The 19,787-nt window shown below is 50.2% G+C and overlaps 1 protein-coding gene across 17 annotated transcripts in view; it reads left to right on the top strand.

Annotated features, from left to right (window-relative positions):
- TACC2 (transforming acidic coiled-coil containing protein 2) overlaps positions 1-19,787 on the top strand; it is a 233,646-nt gene that overhangs the window by 179,628 nt on the left and 34,231 nt on the right. For 12 of the 17 annotated variants that reach the window (XM_055560964.1, XM_055560970.1, XM_055560975.1 and 9 more), the window contains 3 exons: positions 6,281-6,417; positions 15,251-16,562; positions 18,386-18,421. In XM_055560964.1, the coding sequence (XP_055416939.1) occupies positions 6,281-6,417; positions 15,251-16,562; positions 18,386-18,421 (1,485 nt within the window). The remainder of the gene's footprint in view (positions 1-6,280; positions 6,418-15,250; positions 16,563-18,385; positions 18,422-19,787) is intronic. The other 5 variants (XM_055560967.1, XM_055560974.1, XM_055560977.1 and 2 more) reach the window with 2 other exon arrangements.

The raw sequence follows: 19,787 nt of genomic DNA on the forward strand, positions 1-19,787 counted from the left end.
CAGCGGAATATTCTGATGAATAGAATTTAGGGCACAGCAGTTTCTAAGATATCTGCTCACTCACAAACACATCAGATTCTTACACGAGGTGCAGAGATGAATGAAGTGGTCTGATGCGCCGAGAGCCCGAGTTCCTTCCTGGAAGGTCTCCCTCTGTCTCTGGGACGGCAGATAGTCTTCCGGCCCGGAGGATGCGAGCCCTTCTCCCTGGCTGGGCTTTGGGCCCACACTCTGGGTTTGTCTTCAAGGGGGAGGACCACCAGAAGGAGCGCTCACACTTCTTGCTCAGGTGGTCTCCCCAGGAGCTCAGAGGCTGGGGCTTGTGTCCTGGGAAGACCCCCCACCTCTCAAGTGTCTGCACTGTGTCCTTTCTCTTTTGGTGGGTGCTGGCAATAACTTAACAGCGCCCGAATCGCTTTCATGGTGAGAAGTGCAAACTGGAGTTCTGAGGAGTTGCTCTGCATGTGAGGAGTTGATCCACATGTGGAACTCCCCTTTTCCTGTAGCCATCCTTAAGCTCAAACTGCATTTTGATAATCACTGTAAGTATAAGTAATTTTAGATTTCTGGAATAGGAGGGCATTAATTATATTATATTAATTATATTAGTTATATTTAGAACTAAAGCTCTTACTTGGCAGCAGCTTCATGCAGGCAAGCCCAGTTCCATGGAAGACCTGCCAGGAATAGGCCTTGGGAAGCACTTCAGCTCTCCAGGCCTAAGTTTCCTCACCTGCATAAAAAGATATGATAAGTGTACTGAAGTAGGAAATAGTCTCTAAATTTTCTTCCCGCTTTGAAGGTGAAACATTCTATATTCTCTGAAATTTATTCTTCCGAACCCTTGAATGATCTGTAGTAAAGCTTAAGCAAAATGTGGAAGATTGAGGGCAGGAGGAGAAGGGGACAACAGAGGATAAGATACTTGGATGGCATCATCGACTCAATGGGTGTGAGTTTGAGCAAACTCTGGGAGATGGTGAAGGACAGGGAAGCCTGGTGTGCTGCAGTCCATGGGGCTGCAAAGAATTGGGTACGACAGAGCGTGAACAACAAGCCATTTAATGATATGCTGGAAGATGGCATTTATAGTTCTTCTTTATTAAAAGGTTCCAATATTTTATTTGTAGATACACATATTCACACATATATTTGTGTTTATACGTATGCATGTGTATGCCATTCCCTTCTCCGAGGATCTTCCCAACCCAGGGATCGAACCTGGGTCTTCTACATTGCAGGCAGATTCTTTACCATCTGAGCCACCAGGGAAGCCCAGGATTATATTATACTAGCTTCTATGTCTATATTATATAACTTTATTATATTATGTTACATTATTATTATGTGAATGTTGATCTTATACTCCTTCACTATTGTCATTTACAGAAATAAAACATAATGTGTTTAAACCAAACCAAAAATATAGATTGATAGGCCTCAGGGTTCTGCATGTTGCTGGCTAGCTGTCTTGCTTTGGGGAGAGTTGCCATAAAATACTCTCTGTTGCCTGGATGGGAGGGACGTTTGGGGGAGGATGGATACATGTATATGTACGGCGGAGTCCCTTCACTGTTCACCCGAAACTGTCACGACATTGTTGACCAGCTGTACCCCAACACAAAGTAAAAGTTAATAAAGGCAACTCCCTCCCCCCCCCCAAAAAAAACCCCAAACAAAGGTAAAATACTCTTGTTTTGATGCAAGGTGCCATCTATGAAGGGTCTGGGTTCCTCGTTGTGTGGGGGAGGTTTCCAAAGTGTGCTTGGTGGAGCTTTAGGTCCTATAGAGATGTTCCAAAATCTGAGAAAAATATTTGAGAAAATATTTTTAAACTTGACAAGCACACTGGGGAGCCTGGCAGACTCGGGTGTCAGCAGGCAGCACCGTCTCTACGCCCGTAGTTACACATTTCCATCTTCCCTTCTCTGGACACACACGCTGTGTGTATCGCCTGCCACCAGCATATGGCCTTGTGCTGATTGATAGATTAATTTGGTTTTGCCCGGTTAGGTAGCTCTCCTGTCCTGACTGCCTTATTAAAGAATGTCCCATGATCACAGGACAGGCTGTTCAGAACAGGTGCTGTTCGTGGTTACTCATCAGGACTTCTGGATAATGTGCGACCAGGAGAGAAACCAACAGACCCACTGCTGCAGTAGACATCCTCAACTCCCAGGGTCAGATTGTTTAAGGTCATCAAAATAGCTTAATGGTTCTCCATGATGGGCTTCCCTGGTAGCTCAGCTGGCAAAGAATCCACCTGCTATGCAGGAGACTCCGGTTCGATTCCTGGTTCAGGAAGATCTGCTGGAGAAGGGATAGGGTACCCACTCCAGTATTCTTGGGCTTCCCTGGTGGCTCAACTGGTAAAGACTCTGCCTGCAGTGGGGGAGACCTGGGTTTGATCCCGGGGTTGGAAAGATTCCCTGGAGAAGGGAAAGGAAAGGCTATAGATTTTATAAGAATATGTCATACAGTGACCTTATAAAGTGAATGAAATACTACTTTTCTCTATGCATAGGAAATTCACATAAGATGCATTTAGAAAAATAGTTTTGTTGCTGGAAAGGTTTAGAAGCCACTGACGTAGTAGTTGGAGAAGGCAATGGCACCCCACTCCAGTACTCCTGCCTGGAAAATCCCATGGACGGAGGAGCCTGGTAGGCTGCAGATCATGGGGTTGCGAAGAGTCGGACACGACTGAGCGACTTCACTTTCACTTTTCCCTTTCATGCATTGGAGAAGGAAATGGCAACCCACTCCAGTGGTCTTGCCTGGAGAATCCCAGGGACGGGGGAGCCTGGTAGGCCGCCGTCTATGGGGTCACACAGAGTCGGACACGCCTGAAGCGACTTAGCAGCAGCAGCAGCAGAAGCAGACGTAGTAGTAAGACAGCACAGATTTTAAGGCAGACAGTTCTAGATTTGAGCCCTGCACCTCCCTAGTTTACTAACGAGGTGGCCTTGGGCTAAGCAGTGTGCCTCTCTAAGCCATAGCTGTGTCATCTGCAAAACGGGCCTGCTCTCCAGTAGCGGGATATTTTTGTAGCTTATAGAGAAATGTGCAAATGGCCTAGTCCAGTGCTTGATATGTAATAAAAAAGTTCAACATATGATAGCTATTAGAATGCTCTTTATGCTGGGGATTAAAGTCATTATATTTCATGCCCGGCCATTAAGAGGTACACCTTTACACTCTGGAAGTGCATATACCTTATTATATTTGCATTCATTTACATATTTACTTATAGAGAACTTAGCATTTGCATATCCTGGTAAATACATTTCTCTGTAATTTAGAGTCATTTTAGCAGACTGTAATGGCACATTTCTCTTTCTGACACAGCTTCTTGGCAAATTAACTTACTTGCTTTTTCATTTTAAGAACGTGTGGTGCCTTTGCAGAGTAATTTCCCATACTTTCAGTTCTTCTTGTAGGAAAAAAATAATTGCATAGCCAAGGAAAGCTGCTTTCATGCATTGGGACTCTGGAATGCTGCTTTATGTTTATGTCCAGGCTCTTTGTGGGTGGACTGTAGAAATCCCCGCTCTTGGGAATGTTTCTGAGCCCCCTCTGAGAAACTGAATAGGGAGAAAAGAGCTAATTAAAAAAGCTGCCGTCCGCCTCCTCTAATTAACTTGCTCTCCACTCCTGGGGGAGGGTGTGAAAATATGAAAACGGCGCTCAAGGCGGTGCTGGAAGTGAATGCCATTCTAGGGGTCCCTGGTAGCCTCTGGTGTTTTGATGCAGAAAAGGTTCATAGTAAACAGGCAAGGAGCCTCACAAGGGGCCTGGTGTACCCTTGCCCTCCCCGGACACTGCCTCCCACACGGAGCCCTGGTGAATAGTGGTCCCCTCTGAGCAGGTGTGCACGCTGGGCAGCTGCGAGCTGGGGAGACCTCATTGGAATTCAGCAGCTTGAATCCACGAGCGTCCGGCCCTCCCTGTCGCTTGCTTATGCTGCTGGGAAAGATCAGGGACCCTTTGTGCTCTCAAGCCACACGTCGCTGGAGCCCGGGGATGCAGAAGCCGTGGGAAGAGCTCCCTCTGCATCTCTGCTGGGCGCTGGGGAAGCTCAGAGCATCCCTGCCTGGTGGTGCGGCGGCTAAGTTTCTCGTGACATCGTAGAGATTCAGAACCCAGACGTATCGGCAAAGGAATTAGGGGTCGAAGTTTGGGCACAGAAGCTGTTCTTCAGCGGAAATGGCTTTGGCCTCCTGGTGGACATGGCCCCCGGTGGAATGGGCCCGGTGGATGTGGACGACGGTAACCGGCAGTGGGGATTCCAGTCTGCGGGTCCTTCACGGAAACCCAGGAAAGAGGCAAGTTGTCTGCGTGCATCTCTTCAACATTGCCGCTGATGCGTGCAAAGCTGGGGGCCAGGTCTACACCCAGAGCCCACCAGGCAGCTCTAAACTACTGTTCCTCTTTGATGCTTGGCTGCATGACTTCCTTGTGTTTTTCATGCCAGTAAAAAGATTCTGCAGAAGTTCAGCTACCTAGATGTGTGGTTGTCCAGGCATGGATCTTAAATCCCTCCCCCTCCACCCCAGACAAAAGCTAAGTCTTTTAATATTAACGTGTGTTTGTAAAAGTTGGTATGGCCCCTGTTGCATTTGTATAAATTAAGTCTTGTGAAATTTGATAGTAAACAGGCTTCAGCTCATTGGATTCCGTCGAATCCAGCTCTGATGTTTCTCTTCACTTCTTTGTGTCCCTAGAGAGTTCTTTGGCTGGTTGCAGGAGCCAGGGTCCTTGGAAGGATGGGAGTGGGGGATCTTTGGCTCCGATAAAGTGAGTCTCTGACACACAAGTTGTAAAAACCTCGATGGAGATTTTCTGAAGGAGACTCACCAAATGGCTCTTTTTCTCCTGTCCTGGCTGACTGCAGAGGGATTGGTTGGTCATGGTGCTCTCTGCTGGCTGGCAGACGGTCTTTAGAAGATTCTGACTTCTGGGGAGGACACTGGTCCTTTGATCCTTGTGGATGTTCAGCTCTATGAGCATTTCAGCGTCAATACGTACCTGATGCATCGCTCTCTGATTATTTATCTTCTGCCAAATTGCCTGCTGGGTCGCTTGTGCCAGCAGCAACCCTAAGTATCCACCGCCTTGATAATTACCTTCCTTGTTGCAAATAAATAAATGGCATTTTGGTTAACTTAAAATATCCTGAGATGGGAGTGAGCCCAGGTGATGCTGCTGATCTTCAAAGTGAGCTGAAGCCGGCACCACAGGCCCCTCTGCGTCCTGAGCCTGTAAGGAGCTGCCCTCCAGCCTGAGGACACATGCCTGGCTCACTGATTTGGGGACGCCTCATCCTTTCTGGCTCGAAATTGAGTGAAAGCAGGGTGATGAGAAGGGCTGGCTGGCCTTGATTTTCTTGAGCCAGAATAAGGCTTTTTTTAGCTTTGTGAGCCCCTTCCCCTTGTTACAGGGTGGTGTGGCGGGCATTCCTCTGGGTGGGGTTTTGGTTCCTTTCTCTGGGTGAAGAATCTTCCTTGAGAGCAGACATCACTGCAGACCAGCAAGGGCGATTTTCATACTGCTAGGATCAGCAGGCTGTGCTTTGAGCTTTAGTCTGACACACCCTCCCCTGACTTGCCAGCTTTCATGCCTTCCTTCACTGACTTAACAGATGTTTATTCACTGCCTCCTGGTTTGGACTCGGGGATGCAGTGATAAAAAAACACAAAACAGAAAAGGCTGCTCTCTTGGCCTTTTCAGCTCAGTCGAGGAGAAATATAATTAACATGATTAGAAAGTGAATACATCTATAATAACAAGTTAAGTGATGCTCTGGGGAAGGAAGGCAGTGGGAGAGAGTGGTGGGGTGAGGGGAAGAGGCCGAATGAGATTCCGCTCCGTGGGGTGAGGGTCCTTTGAATATGTTGGAACCACAGCATCGCCAAGTGTCCCTGGGAATGCTTCCCTATTGGTTTGACTGAATTGATGCCAAGTAACTGAATTGATGCCAGAGATGATCAAAGGATTCTACTGTTGTATTTGCCACTGAGGTCAGAAATGTGTATTTCGAGTAGAGCTGAATTCAAAGACTCTGTCATTTGGGCCCAAAGCTGGTGATAATGAGATTCACTCCTAGGAAGCACACTGCTTCAAGGCTGGCCCTGGACCATTTAATTGGGCCGCGGGCCTGGTTGCGGTGGTCCCGGGAGGGGTCATTAGGCCACGCACTGCTCCTCAGCACCGGCTCCTTGGAGCAAATACAGCACCGGCCCCTGCCTAACCTGTCCTTCTCCCTGTCTCTCTCCATCAGGAGTTCTGACTCTGAAGAAGCATTTGAGACTCCGGAGTCCACGACCCCCGTCAAAGCTCCACCAGCCCCACCCCCGCCACCCCCCGAAATCATTGCAGAACCTGAGGTCAGCGTGCAGGCTCCCCCAGAAGAACCAGGTAACCAAGGGCCCGGCACCCCTGGGGCGGCGTGGGAGCAGCCCTACTGCTGAGCCCCGGGGACACTCACAGCGGCTCCTCTGGGGACCCGCCTGGAGGGGGGCACCCACCCCCAGGGGCTGTCGCTGGCGCTCTTTATGTCCTCCCCAGCCTCTGGGCCTCTCAGCGCTGGGCTTTGTTTTATGTGGTGAAAACTAAGGGTGCAGGAGTACAATGGGTTATTTTGTGTATGCTTTGCAGAAGTTTAGAGGTGGCCTCTGAAGAAATAGTGCATTTAACTCTGGGTGCCTTTCAGCCAATCCCCAGAGCTGGGTTTGTATGGGACAATGGGGTCTTGGAATTTTCTGGTGCAATCTTGGATTCTAATATCTGGCCCCTGGCTCCCGTAAGAGCACTGGTTCTGGTCACCCATGTGACCTGCATTTTTATTAAAGGACACAGGCGAGAGGAGAAGGGGAAGACAGAGGATGAGATGGTTGGATGACATCACCGACTCAGTGGACATGAGTTAGAGCAAACTCTGGGAGATGGTGAGGGACAGGGAAGCCTGGCATGCTGCAGTCAATGGGCTCACAAAGAGTTGGACACGACTGAGTGACTGAACAACAAAAGCCCATGTGGGCTTGGGGATGATAATTAGTAAATGGGCAAGAAGAGAAAGTGATGGGCGGTTGAATCTGTGCAGGGTTGACTCCTTTATTCCTCATTAACCTCATTAACTATCCAGATTTCCTATCACGTCCCCACATCCATTCTCTGCTAGTGTGACTTTTTGAGATGCAGTGATTACCGGGGGTGGGGGATGGGGGAGGACAGGACAGATCTCGGGCCCCAGCCTCCAACCTGCCCACCTGACCGCTGCCATCTGTGTGCATCCTCCAGTGACAACCGCAGGGGTGGGAGCACCTCAAGCCTCAGAGTTTAACATGAGGCCGGGAAGAGATGGAGATCGCTGGAAGTGACCCCAGGAGCTGGGTGGGGGCCAGGTGGTCCCAGAAATGTCCACACAGGCTGGTCAAGAGACCATGTGGTCTCAGAAATGGCCCCCCAGGCCAGTTAGGAGGCCAGGGGGTGCCGTCTCCAGAGCTGGACTGCCTCCTCTGGACCCTGAACTTCAGAGGGCCCCACTCTGGCCTTCCTCGGCCGCAGCCCTGGCAGTAAGACAAGTCTGTAGAGCTGAGCTCCCCCGGACCATGTCCCGGATACCTGGGAGCAGCGGCTTCCTGGGCCCACCCAGGCTCCTTCTTCTGTCCCGTCTTCCCGAAGCTGACTGTGCCCATGTGCCATGTTCTCCTTTAGCTGAGAAGGAACCAAGGCTGGGGCTGGGACGTACAAGTGGGTGTCCACGCACCTGTGCTTAGAGGCTGCCTCAGGTGAGGGATGAAGGCTGGGGAATGGAGGAGGGGGCCAGTATCCATTCGTACTCCTGCACTAGCCAGGAGCCAGATGAATGGCAAAATAAAAAGCCATTTTGACCTTGATATTGGTCTTAGAAAGAAATGGGTGGAATCCATTCCACCCGCTCTGGCTTCAGCCTGGCCGTTGATTAAAGGCAGACACTCCTGGGGCTTTGTTCCTAAGCACATATGCTCCCTGGTGCTGGGGGGAGAGGAAGAGACACCTTTGCTGGGATCCGATGAATGCAATTTTCATAGTCTCCCTTTTCTGACAGCTATCAGTTAGTAGTACCTGATTCTGCATCATTAGTCTAGGTGCTAAGCTCTAAGAGGGTGATGATTGAAATTTATTTGATTTTAAGGTGGGAAAGAAGCAGGAAGGGCTGCTTATAGTTCTCAGAGAGTCTTTTGCACCCTGTGTTCTCTCTCGCATATAGTAAAGTATGTAAAAATTCCATTTCCTACAATATCGTAGAAATTTCACGCTGAGGTTTTAATGGAAAGCAGCTGAATGACAAATACATTTTAGTCCTTACATCAAACATCCAATTAAGAATAAATGATCCTTTTTTATGGGTGTAATAAGTTCACACTCTGCATGTGTGGGATACCTTAGAAAGGATGTTAGAAGGAGAACGAAGGCCTAAGACCAAGTGTGGTCCATCCTTGAGCATCACACGGCGTCCCAGGGTGGCCGCTGCTGCCAGCATGAGTGTGTCCTCTGGCATTTCCAGTTTTTCATGTCCTGATCGCTTCTGGGGATGGTTTGCCACCCCCGTTCTTTTCTTCAGCCTGTCTTTGTTCCTTCTGCCTACTTCTTTTTTCAATAATGCAATGAACAATCTCCATTCTAACATACACACACACACTCAAGCACAATACCCGCCCCTGGCTTAGATGGCGGTTTCTGAAAGAGTGACTATTATGGAGGATTAAGAGAGACCCCCCACCAGAAGGGGTTGCAGCCATGCATGGCCATGAGTCACAGCCCCACAGAACTTTTGATTGCACCGGTTGGAGTCTGACTTTATGCTTCTCCTCCTTGGAAAACTACAGTGAGGCTACATGTGGATTATACAGTGAGGATGCTGAAGGTCGGGATCGTGTCTGCCTGAAGCCCCCTGGCTTGGGCTGCACAGAAGTCCGTTTGATTTGCCACATTCATTTGAAAGATCTGCTTGTCCCTTCTGTAGACATCATGGGACATTACCCAGAGTGGGGAGGTGGCTGTGCATGCCTGTGGAGGAGAAGAAAGCATCCTTCTGGGAACCGCAGGAGAGAAAGGGCAAGAGGGGAACATCTGTTGTTTGGTTTGCCTCTGTGAAGTGCCTGCGGTGTTGCTAAAGGTACCAAGAGAACCTCAGGAAATAATAGACGAGACCTTTGGCTGTGCATAAGGACATAATTTTTCCTCCTGGAAACTTACATTTTGCAGAGTAATCCATCACTTTATTTTGGGCTTTGCATGATTGTGCGCCACCGGAGAGGAGGGTGGCTGAGACCCTGGTGGCCACCTTGCGTCTGCCGCTCTTCTGGGCTGTGCCGGGATGTGGCTTACCAGAGTTGTTTTCTTATCTGTAAAATGAAAAGAGTGACCCATGAGTCCTCTGAGATCCTTTCCACTCCCACTTCTCATGCTTCTGTGATCAGGATGCTTGGTTGCTGTAGGGTGACCGCATTATTAGAACTCAGGACTGGCCACCGAAAGATGTAATGAAATGTCCTGTAATGAAACAATAGCTCCATTTAGTGTCTGCCATGTACCAGACCTGTGCTAAGTTATTTGCATGTTTCATCCCAGCTTGGATGAGGGAAGGATCCCCAGGACTCCAAGTATCTGTGTGTGGGGCATCTCATCACCTGCTTCCCAGTGAGATGTGGGAATAACCCTATAAAACATAGCCCACTGGTTCCTCTGTCCATGGGATTCTCCAGGCAAGAATACTGGAGTGGGTTGCCATTTCTTCCTCCTGGGGATCTTCCCAATCCAGGGATCGAACCCACATCTTCTGGGGCTCCTGCGTTGCAGGCAGATCTTTACCCCTGAGCCACCAGGGAAGCCCTTATTAATTACAATCGGTTATTCATATACTTGGAGGATGTAGAGCTGGGCTCCCTCTGTGTGGGACCATTTCCCTTTTGGTATATTGGATGGAGCTGAGCGTCTGAGGGCAAGGGTGCCTTGTGTTAGCACCTTTGTGTCTTTGGGCTCGTGGACCCCTGCCCAGGGTGAGCTCACAGGGGGTGGGGGGAGGGGAGAGGCGCGCAGCACAGCTGGCAGAAGTGCTCCAGTTAGAAGCGGTCGGCGCAGCTAAGTGATGTGGCCTTTGAAGACAGTCGGGGGAGAGGAGACATCAGGAGGTGAGTTCATATTGAGCAAAAGTCATGTGCAATGCAGACAGAAGATGCCCGCCAGCAAGTCAAGGAGGACTGGGGACATCCTGACCTTGGACTTCCGGCCTCCAGAGCTCTTCATTCAGCCTGTGGATTTGTTCCAGTGGCCCGAGCTGGACTGCTGCAGCCGGGGACCACCTAGTGAGCCTTTGAGCATCGGGAAACAAGGATGCTGACTTTGTCCTCAGAGTGAGCCAGAATCTGGAGCTAGGGCAAGCGTTGTCCAGGTCTGCCCTGGTGGGGTGGATCCCTCAGGGGTCCTGACGTTCCTCTCTGTGTCCACAGTGTGCCTTCCTGGTTGACTAGGAAGCACCCAGATTATTTGATGTATAGGAATGCGTGTGTGTGTGCTCAGTCCGACCCCATAGACTGTAGCCTGCCAGGCTCCTCTGTCCATAGGATTTCCCAGGCAAGAATACTGGAGTGGGTTGCCATTTTCTTCTCCAGGGGACCTTCCCAACCCAGGGATCAAACCTGCATCTCCTGAATTGGCAGGGCGACTCTTTACCAGCAAGCCGCTAGGGAAGCCCCAATATATAGGAATGAATGAATATGTTGTCTTCGTGTTGATATGGTGTGTGAGCATTTAGAAGTCCAGTGCGGGCGACTGGGAATCTAACTGGCCCACACCTGCTCTGGAAAATCAAGGCCTGCATGTGGCAGTGGCCCATTTCTCTGGTCTAGGGCTTCTTCTGAAGAGAACCAAAGGGCCCTCCCAACCCTTATCTGGTTGCCAGACAGTAAGATGGTGGTTCTCAACCAGGGATTATTGTGCCCCACCCCCGGGGAACATTTGGCAATTTCTAGACAGGGACGACAGAGGATGAGATGGTTGGATGGCATCACCAACTCAATGGACGTGAGTTTGAGTAAGCTCCGGGAGTTGGTGATGGACTGGGAAGCCTGTCGTGCTGCAGTCTATGGGGTTGCAGAGTCAGACCCAGCTGAGCGACTGAACTGAACTGAACTGAGTGAGACACATTTTTGACACATTTTGGATGGCATCAGGGACTCGATGGACATGAGTTTGAGCAAGCTCCAGGAGTTGGTGATGGACAGGGAAGCCTGGCATGTTGCAGTCACAAAGAGTCAGATATGACTGAGCGACTGAACTGAACTGAGACACATTTTTGGGCTTCGCTGGTGATTCAGATGGTAAAAAGAATCCACCTGCAATGCAGGAGACCTGGATTCGATCCCTGGGTTGGAACGGTTCCCTGGAGAAGGGATAGGTTACTCAGTCCAGTATTCTTGCCTGGAGAATCCCCATGGACAGAGGAGCCTGGCAGGCTACAGTCCATGGGGTTGCAAAGAGTTGGACACGACTGATCAACTAAGGCTTTCAGATACATTTTTGGTTGTCACAGTTCAGGGTTGGGGAGGGTAAAGGCATCTTGTAGGCAGAAGCCAAAGATTCTTCTAGATATCCTACAATGAACAGTATCTCTCTCAATTCTCCCCCACCCACCACACACTGAGACAAAATACTTACCATCCTGACATGGGCGCAGTAAAGAGGCTTAGAAACCCTGCACCAAGATTCGATTTCCTGGTCCATGATGATTTAATTATGGTATGTCACGTCTAAAGAGGAAAGCCACATTAAGCAGTCAGAGAGCTTTTCTTCTGGGGAAAAGAGTGAGCAGATGGTTAAGCTGAGTATCTGCTGCGTGTTTCATGGTTTGGGGAGAACTCCTGACCTCTGAAGGGCCTCATAAGGCTGCTGGGGTGTGCCTAGTAGCCTGGGAGAAAGCAGGTTGGCAGTTGTGGGCCTTGCTTTGGAAATGATGGGAAGCACTGAAACTTCTTCCTTCTCCCGCAAGGCCCACTTGAAACGCTGGGTCCTCTACATTCCCTGGTCCTTCTGTGCCCTCTGCACTGTGTGTCCAAGGCAGGAAGAGGAGCCAACTGCTGATGGAAGGAGGGTGCAAGTCTCTGGAGGAAATTGGTTTTAGAAAGGAGGAGGGAGGGGACATCTTTTGAGATGAGGATGACTCAGGAGTGTGTTCGAGACATGGCAAATCTTTTGGTGGAAAAGGTTGAGAGGTTCCATCTTCTAGGACATCTGCTCCAAGTAGGGCCTGGGGTGGCTTTGGATGCCTAAGAGAAGGGAAGGTTTGAAACCATGATTGGCGAACAGACCTGCTTCCAGAAGGTCATCTCAATGCCAGAGGAATTTATTCAGCCGGCAAGAGGAAGTGTGACAGGTCCGGGGAAGACAAAGATATATCAGACCAGCTCCTGAACTCAAGAGGCTAGAAGTTTCCTTATGTTGTCATGTCCTGGGCAGCCCTTCATCTCCTTGGGTTCTCTGCCAAGTGCTCACCCCCTCGGAGTTGCAGCCATGAGCATGAGTGGCCCTGAGAAAATCTACCGTGAGAAGCCAGTTCGGGTGTTAAGTGAAAAAGAAAATGAAAGTCGCTCAGTCATGTACGACTCTTTGTGATCCCTCTAGGCCAGAATACTGGAATGGGTAGCCTTTCCCTTCTCTAGGGGCTCTTCCCAACCCAGGCATCGAACCCAGGTCTTCAGTATTGCCGGCAGATTCTTCACCAACTGAGCTCTCAGGGAAGCAAGCATCTCCCAAACTTGTTCGTTTGTTGGAATGAGGTGTTAAGGCTGCCAGATTTAGCAAACAAACATACAGAGCATCCAGTTAAATTAGAATCTTAGATAAATAATGAGTGATTGGGACATATTTCGGAGAAGGCAATGGCAACCCACTCCAGTACTCTTGCCTGGAAAATCCCATGGACAGAGGAGCCTGGTAGGCTGCAGTCCATGGGGTCGCTGAGTTCGACACGACTGAGTGACTTCACTTTCACTTTTCACTTTCATGCATTGGAGGAGGAAATGGCAACCCACTCCAGCATTCTTGCCTGGAGAATCCGAGATGGCAGGGCCTGGTGGGCTGCCGTCTATGGGGTTGTACAGAGTCGGACACGACTGAAGCGACTTAGCAGCAGCAGCAGCAGGGACATATTTATATAAAAAACATGTTCGTTTATCCGAAATCCAAATTTAACTGAACATCCTATATTTCATCTGGCAACTGTTCCAGCAGGCGATGGGGTGGGTACTGCAGGATATAACTCCTGTCAGTGAACCACACTTTGGGAATGCTCGTCCAAGTCATATATATGCTAGCTCTCTCTTTTTTTTCCTTTTTTGGCTTCACTGTGCAGCATGCAGGATCTTATTAACAGTTTCCTGACCAGGGATCAAACCCGTGCCCCACCCCTCACAGTGGAAGTGTGGAGGCCAAACCACTGGACCAGGGAAGTCCCTGTGCCAGCTCTTTAATTCCTTCTTCTGCGGACCACTTTGCAACGTTTCCTCCCCTTTGTCTATTTACACATCTTTGGTTTTCTGGCCAATCGTTTTCTGGCATCTAGACTGCCCAGGGTCTCTGTGAAGTCAGGAGTGCGTGCAGGGCACCGCCTGGTGCAGGCAGAACCCAGGGCAGCCAAGACAAGGCCAGACTGGTTGCATCCCCGTGGAGCAGCGGGGCCATGAGATGATGGAGCATCTCTTGACCAGCATCTGGAGCGTCCATGTGCCTGTGTGCTCTGTCGTGTCCTATTCTTTGCGACTCCATGGACTGTAGCCCACCAGGCGCCTTTGTCCATGGGGTTCTCCAGGCAAGAATACTGAAGTGGGTTGCTGTGCCCTCCTCCAGGGGATGTTCCCAACCCAGGGATCGAACCCGCATCTCTTCTGTTTCCTGCCTTGGCAGGTGGGTTCTTTACCCCTGGGAAACCCAGAGCATCCACAGCATGTTTTAAAATAAGAAGCAGCATCCTTGGCTGGCAGTGGCTGAGCAGGAGGGGAAGTTGGGAGGAAGCTGCAAAAAATGGAGAGAAAATGGATGAGAGGGAGGTTGACAAGAGAGGCGTGGCAGGTAGGGTTGGAGGGAGAGATTTCAGGGGGTGCCTAGAGTCGGGACAGGTGGCAGATGCGTAAGCTTAGTTCTGCTGCGGTTGTCTGGGGCCTGCACTTAAAGGCTCTGCACGCTCTAGAGCAGGCTGAATGGTGATAGTAGCTAATATTTACTGAAGGCTCACTATATTTTACCTGCGTTATTTCTCTGTCTTCCTTTCCTGCTCCTCTCCTTTACTTTAGCCACACTGGCCTTTGGTATTTCTGCAACACTCTGTGTGTGGACCAATTCTGGGGCCTTTGCACTTGCTGTTTCCTTTGCGTTGGATGCTTACCCCCAGATATCCCCATGGTTCACACTTTTACCTTGTTTCTCATCTTGGCTTAAATGTTTTCTCCATGAAGGGCTTTGCCCAGCTACCTTATTTTAAAATTGCAACACTCCTACCCTGACTTTCTTTTTTTCCTTGGCACTTACCACCATCTGACAGCCCATACATGTTACTTGTTAATTGCTTCTTGACTGTCTTCTCCCTAAAGAACCTAACTTGCAGGAGGGCAAGGATTTTGTTCGTTATGGAGGCCCCAACGCCCAGAATGGTGCCTTGCTTTGATCTGGCACTTGGTAAATGTGTTTTAAATTTTTTTAATATTTATTTTTTGGCTGTTTCAGGCCTTAGTTGTGGCACACAGGATCATTGATGTTCATTGCATTTTTAGTTTTGGCATACAGGTTTTTTTTTTTTTTTCCTTCTGCTTTTTTTAAAGTTTCAGCAGGAGGGCTCCTTAGTTGCAGCATGTGGGGTCTAGTTCCCCGGCCAGGGGTCGAACCCTGGGCCGCCTGCACTGGGAGTGCAGAGTGTTAGCCACTGGACCACTGGGGAAGTCCAGGTAAATGTGTTTTAGATGACAGTATTTAAAGGTATCCTTTAAACAGCTCTTATTGCTCCCATTTTACGGATGAGAAAGCTGAGGGTCTGCTTGTCCAGGGCCTGGAGCTGCCTGGTGAGAACAGGATTTGTACCCAAGCAGCATGCTTGTTGAGGGGTGGGCAGGCTGGCCTGGGGCTCTGGTGTTAGAGGGTGATGATGGTCTGGCATGAGATGAGGGACTCTTTTAAGTGTCTGTGTCGTTAAATGATGGCTTTGTCTCCGTTCCCTCAGGATGCGGCTCTGAGCCGGTCTCCGTCCCCGATGGCCCCCGCAGCAGCTCCGTGGAAGGCAGTCCTTTCCATCCCCCGTCACACTCCTTCTCCGCTGTCTTCGATGAAGACAAGCCGATAGCCAGCAGCGGGACTTACAACTTGGACTTTGACAACATCGAGCTGGTGGATAACCTTCAGACCTTGGAGCCTCGCCCCTCAGACCCTAAGAATCAGGACTGCAAGGTGAACTCACGGAGGAAGTCCACGGACTCCGTCCCCACCTCTAAGTCGACGTTGTCCCGCTCGCTCAGCCTGCAAGCCAGTGACTTTGATGGTGCTTCTTGCTCAGGCAACCCCGAGGCCACGGCCCCGGTCACGGATGCATACAGCGCGGGTTCGAGCAGTGCTTCCAGTACCCTTAAGCGAACTAAGAAACCGAGGCCACCTTCCTTAAAAAAGAAACAGATCACTAAGAAACCCCCCGAAACCCCCCCAGTGAAAGAGACACAGCACGAGCCAACCGAAGAGAGCCCTGGCCCCAGCGGAGAGAGTCAGACAGCCGAAACGAACACAGAACCGGCCAGGGCAGAAGCTTCTAGCTCAGCCCTATCGGAGGAGGCACCCCTAGAACCTGCTGCTGCCCCCAAGGCGGCCTGCCCTCTGGACTCCGAGGGTGCAGAAGGGGCCGTCCCCCCAGCTTCAGGGGGTGGCAGAGTGCAGAACTCACCTCCCATTGGAAGGAGAACCCTGCCTCCGGCCACGGCCCCTGAGGCAGTGGAGGTGACCCCATCAGATAGTGGGGGGCAAGAGGACTCCCCAGCCAAAGGCCTCTCAGTGAGGCTGGAGTTTGACTATTCTGAGGACAAGGGTAGTTGGGACACCCAGCAGGAAACCCCGCCTCCCACCAAAAAGATAGGCAAAAAGCCGGTTGCCAAAATGCCCCTAAGGAGGCCAAAGATGAAAAAAACACCCGAAAAACTCGACAACACCCCTGCCTCGCCTACCAGGTCCCCTGCTGAACCCAATGACATCCCTATCGCTAAAGGTACCTACACCTTTGATATTGACAAGTGGGATGACCCCAATTTTAACCCTTTTTCTTCCACCTCAAAAATGCAGGAGTCTCCCAAACTGCCCCAACAGTCCTACAACTTTGACCCGGACGCCTGTGATGAGTCCACTGATCCCTTTAAGACGTGCTCTAAGGCCCCCAGCTCACCTTCTAAATCCCCAGCCTCCTTTGAGATCCCAGCCAGTGCCATCGAAGCCAATGGAGTGGACGGGGATGGGCTGAACAAGCCTGCCAAGAAGAAGAAGACGCCCCTCAAGACGTAAGTTCAGGGGAGCAGGTGGTAAGGTCAGAGGCGGGGCTGGGCACTGGCTGTGTAGTTGCTCACCTGCCTGGAAACCTGGGCTGCCTTGCCCCCTCCCCCCCATTTGCCACAGCGCCACCACGCTTGCAGCAGGGTACCCGTTTTCATTCCTCTCTGCACCCATAGTCGTGGCATGTCCCATCCTCACATCCCTTTGGGTCTAGAGTCCTTGACTGCTTGCCTCGATCAGTTAGTGGTCTAAAGCTTTACTTATAGCTGAAGACCTGACCTTGAACTTCAGGAGAGAGTGGGGGAATCCATGGAAAGGGAGCGACCCAGTGGTGGCCTGGTCAGCCTCCCTATTGGTGATTTAGCATTTTCTGTTTAACATGTGAAATGCTTTTTGGAGTGGCCTGGAAACTAAGGGGTCCACCCTTTAAAATATTATTAAAATTTTGTAGTATTTGTTTCTGCCCTTTAATGAGACATTAGGCCATTGGAAAGACCCTGATGCTGGGAAAAATTGCAGGTAGGAGGAGAGGGGGCGACAGGATGAGATGGTTGAATGGCACCACTGACTCAATGGACACGAGTTTGAGCAGACTCAGGGAGATAGTGAAGGATGGGGAAGCCTGGCGTGCTGCAGTTCATGGGGTCGCAAAGAGCTGGGCACGACTTAGTGACTGAACAACAAGCCCAAGAGGCGAACACAATAGACTCAAGAAGCCCATAAGAGAGAGGCCTGGTCTGGGCCGCTTCCTGTACCCCGGCTACCCTGTAGGAAGCACCCACGTTGTGTCTGCCCTTTTATCTAGTCATCTTCGTAGATGAGAGTCCACAGGCCCTGTGGATCCAGAAAAGATCAGTGGAACCTGAAAGGGAGAAGCGGCCCCCGCAGTCTCCAGGAGGCCATGAGTAATCGGGTCTGCTGTCCAGACCGTGGCTGAGTGGATTGCACCTGATAGATGTGTCCATGCCTCTGAAGTCCAGCCCAGGATGGCTGCAGGTCCATCCTTGGGGCTTTGGTCCAAGTGTAGTGTAGTTTGGTGCTCGGAGCCTTTCTCCTTGCTCTCGAGTGAAGTATCAATAATTTGACCAGAAGGCCGGGCTTCTGGTGGCATCTCAGCAGAACAGACCATGACTGCTGGCCCCTCTGAGTCTGCCTGGCACAGATCAAGATAGAGTAACCTGCTTACCTCTCCTTCTGCACTCCCCACCGCCCCCAAGCATTTAACATTTGAGAAGAGCCCAAGGCTTCCTGAGAAGAGGGTCTGTAAGCAAGCTTTGACCTTGGGTGGTGGTGGATGGGAGATGGTCCTGGCCAAAAATGTGGACTTGGTTTTTTTTAGATCACCTGCTAAACCAGGCCCTTCTTAAAGATTCCCTAGAATCTGTGTTGGAAGCTTTATTTTAAGCCTTGAACAGGAGAAAATGGAAATGCCCACACCACAAAGCCATTTCTCTCATTTTTGGGGGATGAGAGTCAACTTGAATCCATCACCTTCTCCTTCCCTACGAGACAGCTTGGTTCTGTTCTGTTCTGTCACCAGAGCTGACTGAGGTCAGGGACGCCTACCTGTCCCCAGGTCTCACCTCTGGTGCAGATGGCTAGGAGTCCTTCACTGGGGTGGCAAGGCTCTTTGAGTCACCAACACTTTATGGGATAATTGGAACCAAGAGAGGAAGGTGTTCTCCAACAGCTCCTCTCCAAAGAGCTGGGATGTCGCCCCCACGCCCAAGCCGAACACTGGATGGCCCCTTCATAGCCAGTCACCTGCAGATTTATCTTTTTTGTCAGTTCCTTCTGTCTGTCTCTCTTTTTCTTTGTCTTCTTGTCTTAGGATGGTTGAAGATGTGATGTCTGTATGTTCTCTGTTGTAAGTAAATTTAACGGAATCTGCCTCTTATGCCAAATGTGCTTTTTCCTGCCTTTGCTTTTGCTTCCAAGCTCTTTTTTATTTCCTTTCCGTGGCTGCTGCTTACATATTTCTGTCGCGGGCCTGGGAATGACGGGGCATGGGGCTTCCCAGTAGCAGAGGTTATTTGTCTGTTTCATAGTGATTAGCATAAGTGAAACTGCTTGGCTGTGAAAACGTGATTATCCAACATCTGCCTGCTTGTCAGGAATGGAACCTTTTTTTTTCTCCCCTTGCATATTGGATGTCTTCATCTGAAACCCATACTTTTTTTTTTTAAACTCTCATTCCATTCTTCCATTTTAAATGGGACATGTAGGCGATTGCTTTCAAAGTATTGTGGCTTCACCTTAAAATAACCATCCAGTCCGACCACAGGCAGGAACTGCTGTTGCTTGTTCTGGCTACATGTGAAGCAGAAACGTTTGGGCTCTTTCAAATTGAGACCGATGGGAGCCCCCTGAAATGCAGGGTCAGCTCCGAGTGGAGCACACGGCTGTGAGAGCCATCGCCAGGCGGCTTCCGGGCAGGGTATCCGCATGCTGTGGGGGGTTGCCTTGTTGAGGGAAACAGCAACAGGTCGGACCACCTCTGTGCCTGTAGTGCTGTGTGTTCCGGGCCGTGAGAGGTCGTGCAGGCCGCTCCCAAGGGCCCATGGACAGGCGTCTTCTTTGCCTCAACATCTTTCCAAGAGAAGCTGGCCTGGTCCCAGGCTCCCAGCAGCCCTGGGATAGAGTGGAGTCTCTCAGGGTCTCTTCTGCCCCAGGGATTTCTCCAGTATTTTAGAGCCACTTAGCAACTGTAAAATACACAGTTGCGTATTTATATGCTTGAATAAATACATGCTTCAAGCTGTAATTGCACTGTTCACATGACAAATGCCACAAATGCTGTAAATAACCATTTATAGTATTTCTTTCATAACTGAATGCCATTGTTGGAGTGTTTTATCTGAGAGAACACAAGGAGGAACTTGGTGCCCAATTGCTCTGTCCATGTAGTTACCGACTAGAGCAGGAGAGGGGGAGTGGGAGTGTAAGATGAGGGGACCCCCCCAGTCCCTTGCCTTTCGGGGGGCGGGACCAGACCACTGAGGGGCCTGAGACCATGGGGCAGAGTCTGATCTACAGGTGGAGAAGTCTCCATTCTGATTGTGGAAACAACCCCCTGATCACCCAGGAGATATAATGGAACCATCTATGCTAAAAAAAAATCCCTTCCTTCTGACTCTTTCAGGAATCTGAGCTGATGTCTCCTTTGCCTAGGTCCTCCTCTCCCCAACCCTCACCCCCAGTTATTTATATGAAGAAGAAAAAAGCGACCAGAG

This window comes from Bubalus kerabau, chromosome 22 (genome assembly GCF_029407905.1).
Source record: "Bubalus kerabau isolate K-KA32 ecotype Philippines breed swamp buffalo chromosome 22, PCC_UOA_SB_1v2, whole genome shotgun sequence".
Lineage (NCBI taxonomy): Eukaryota > Metazoa > Chordata > Mammalia > Artiodactyla > Bovidae > Bubalus > Bubalus kerabau.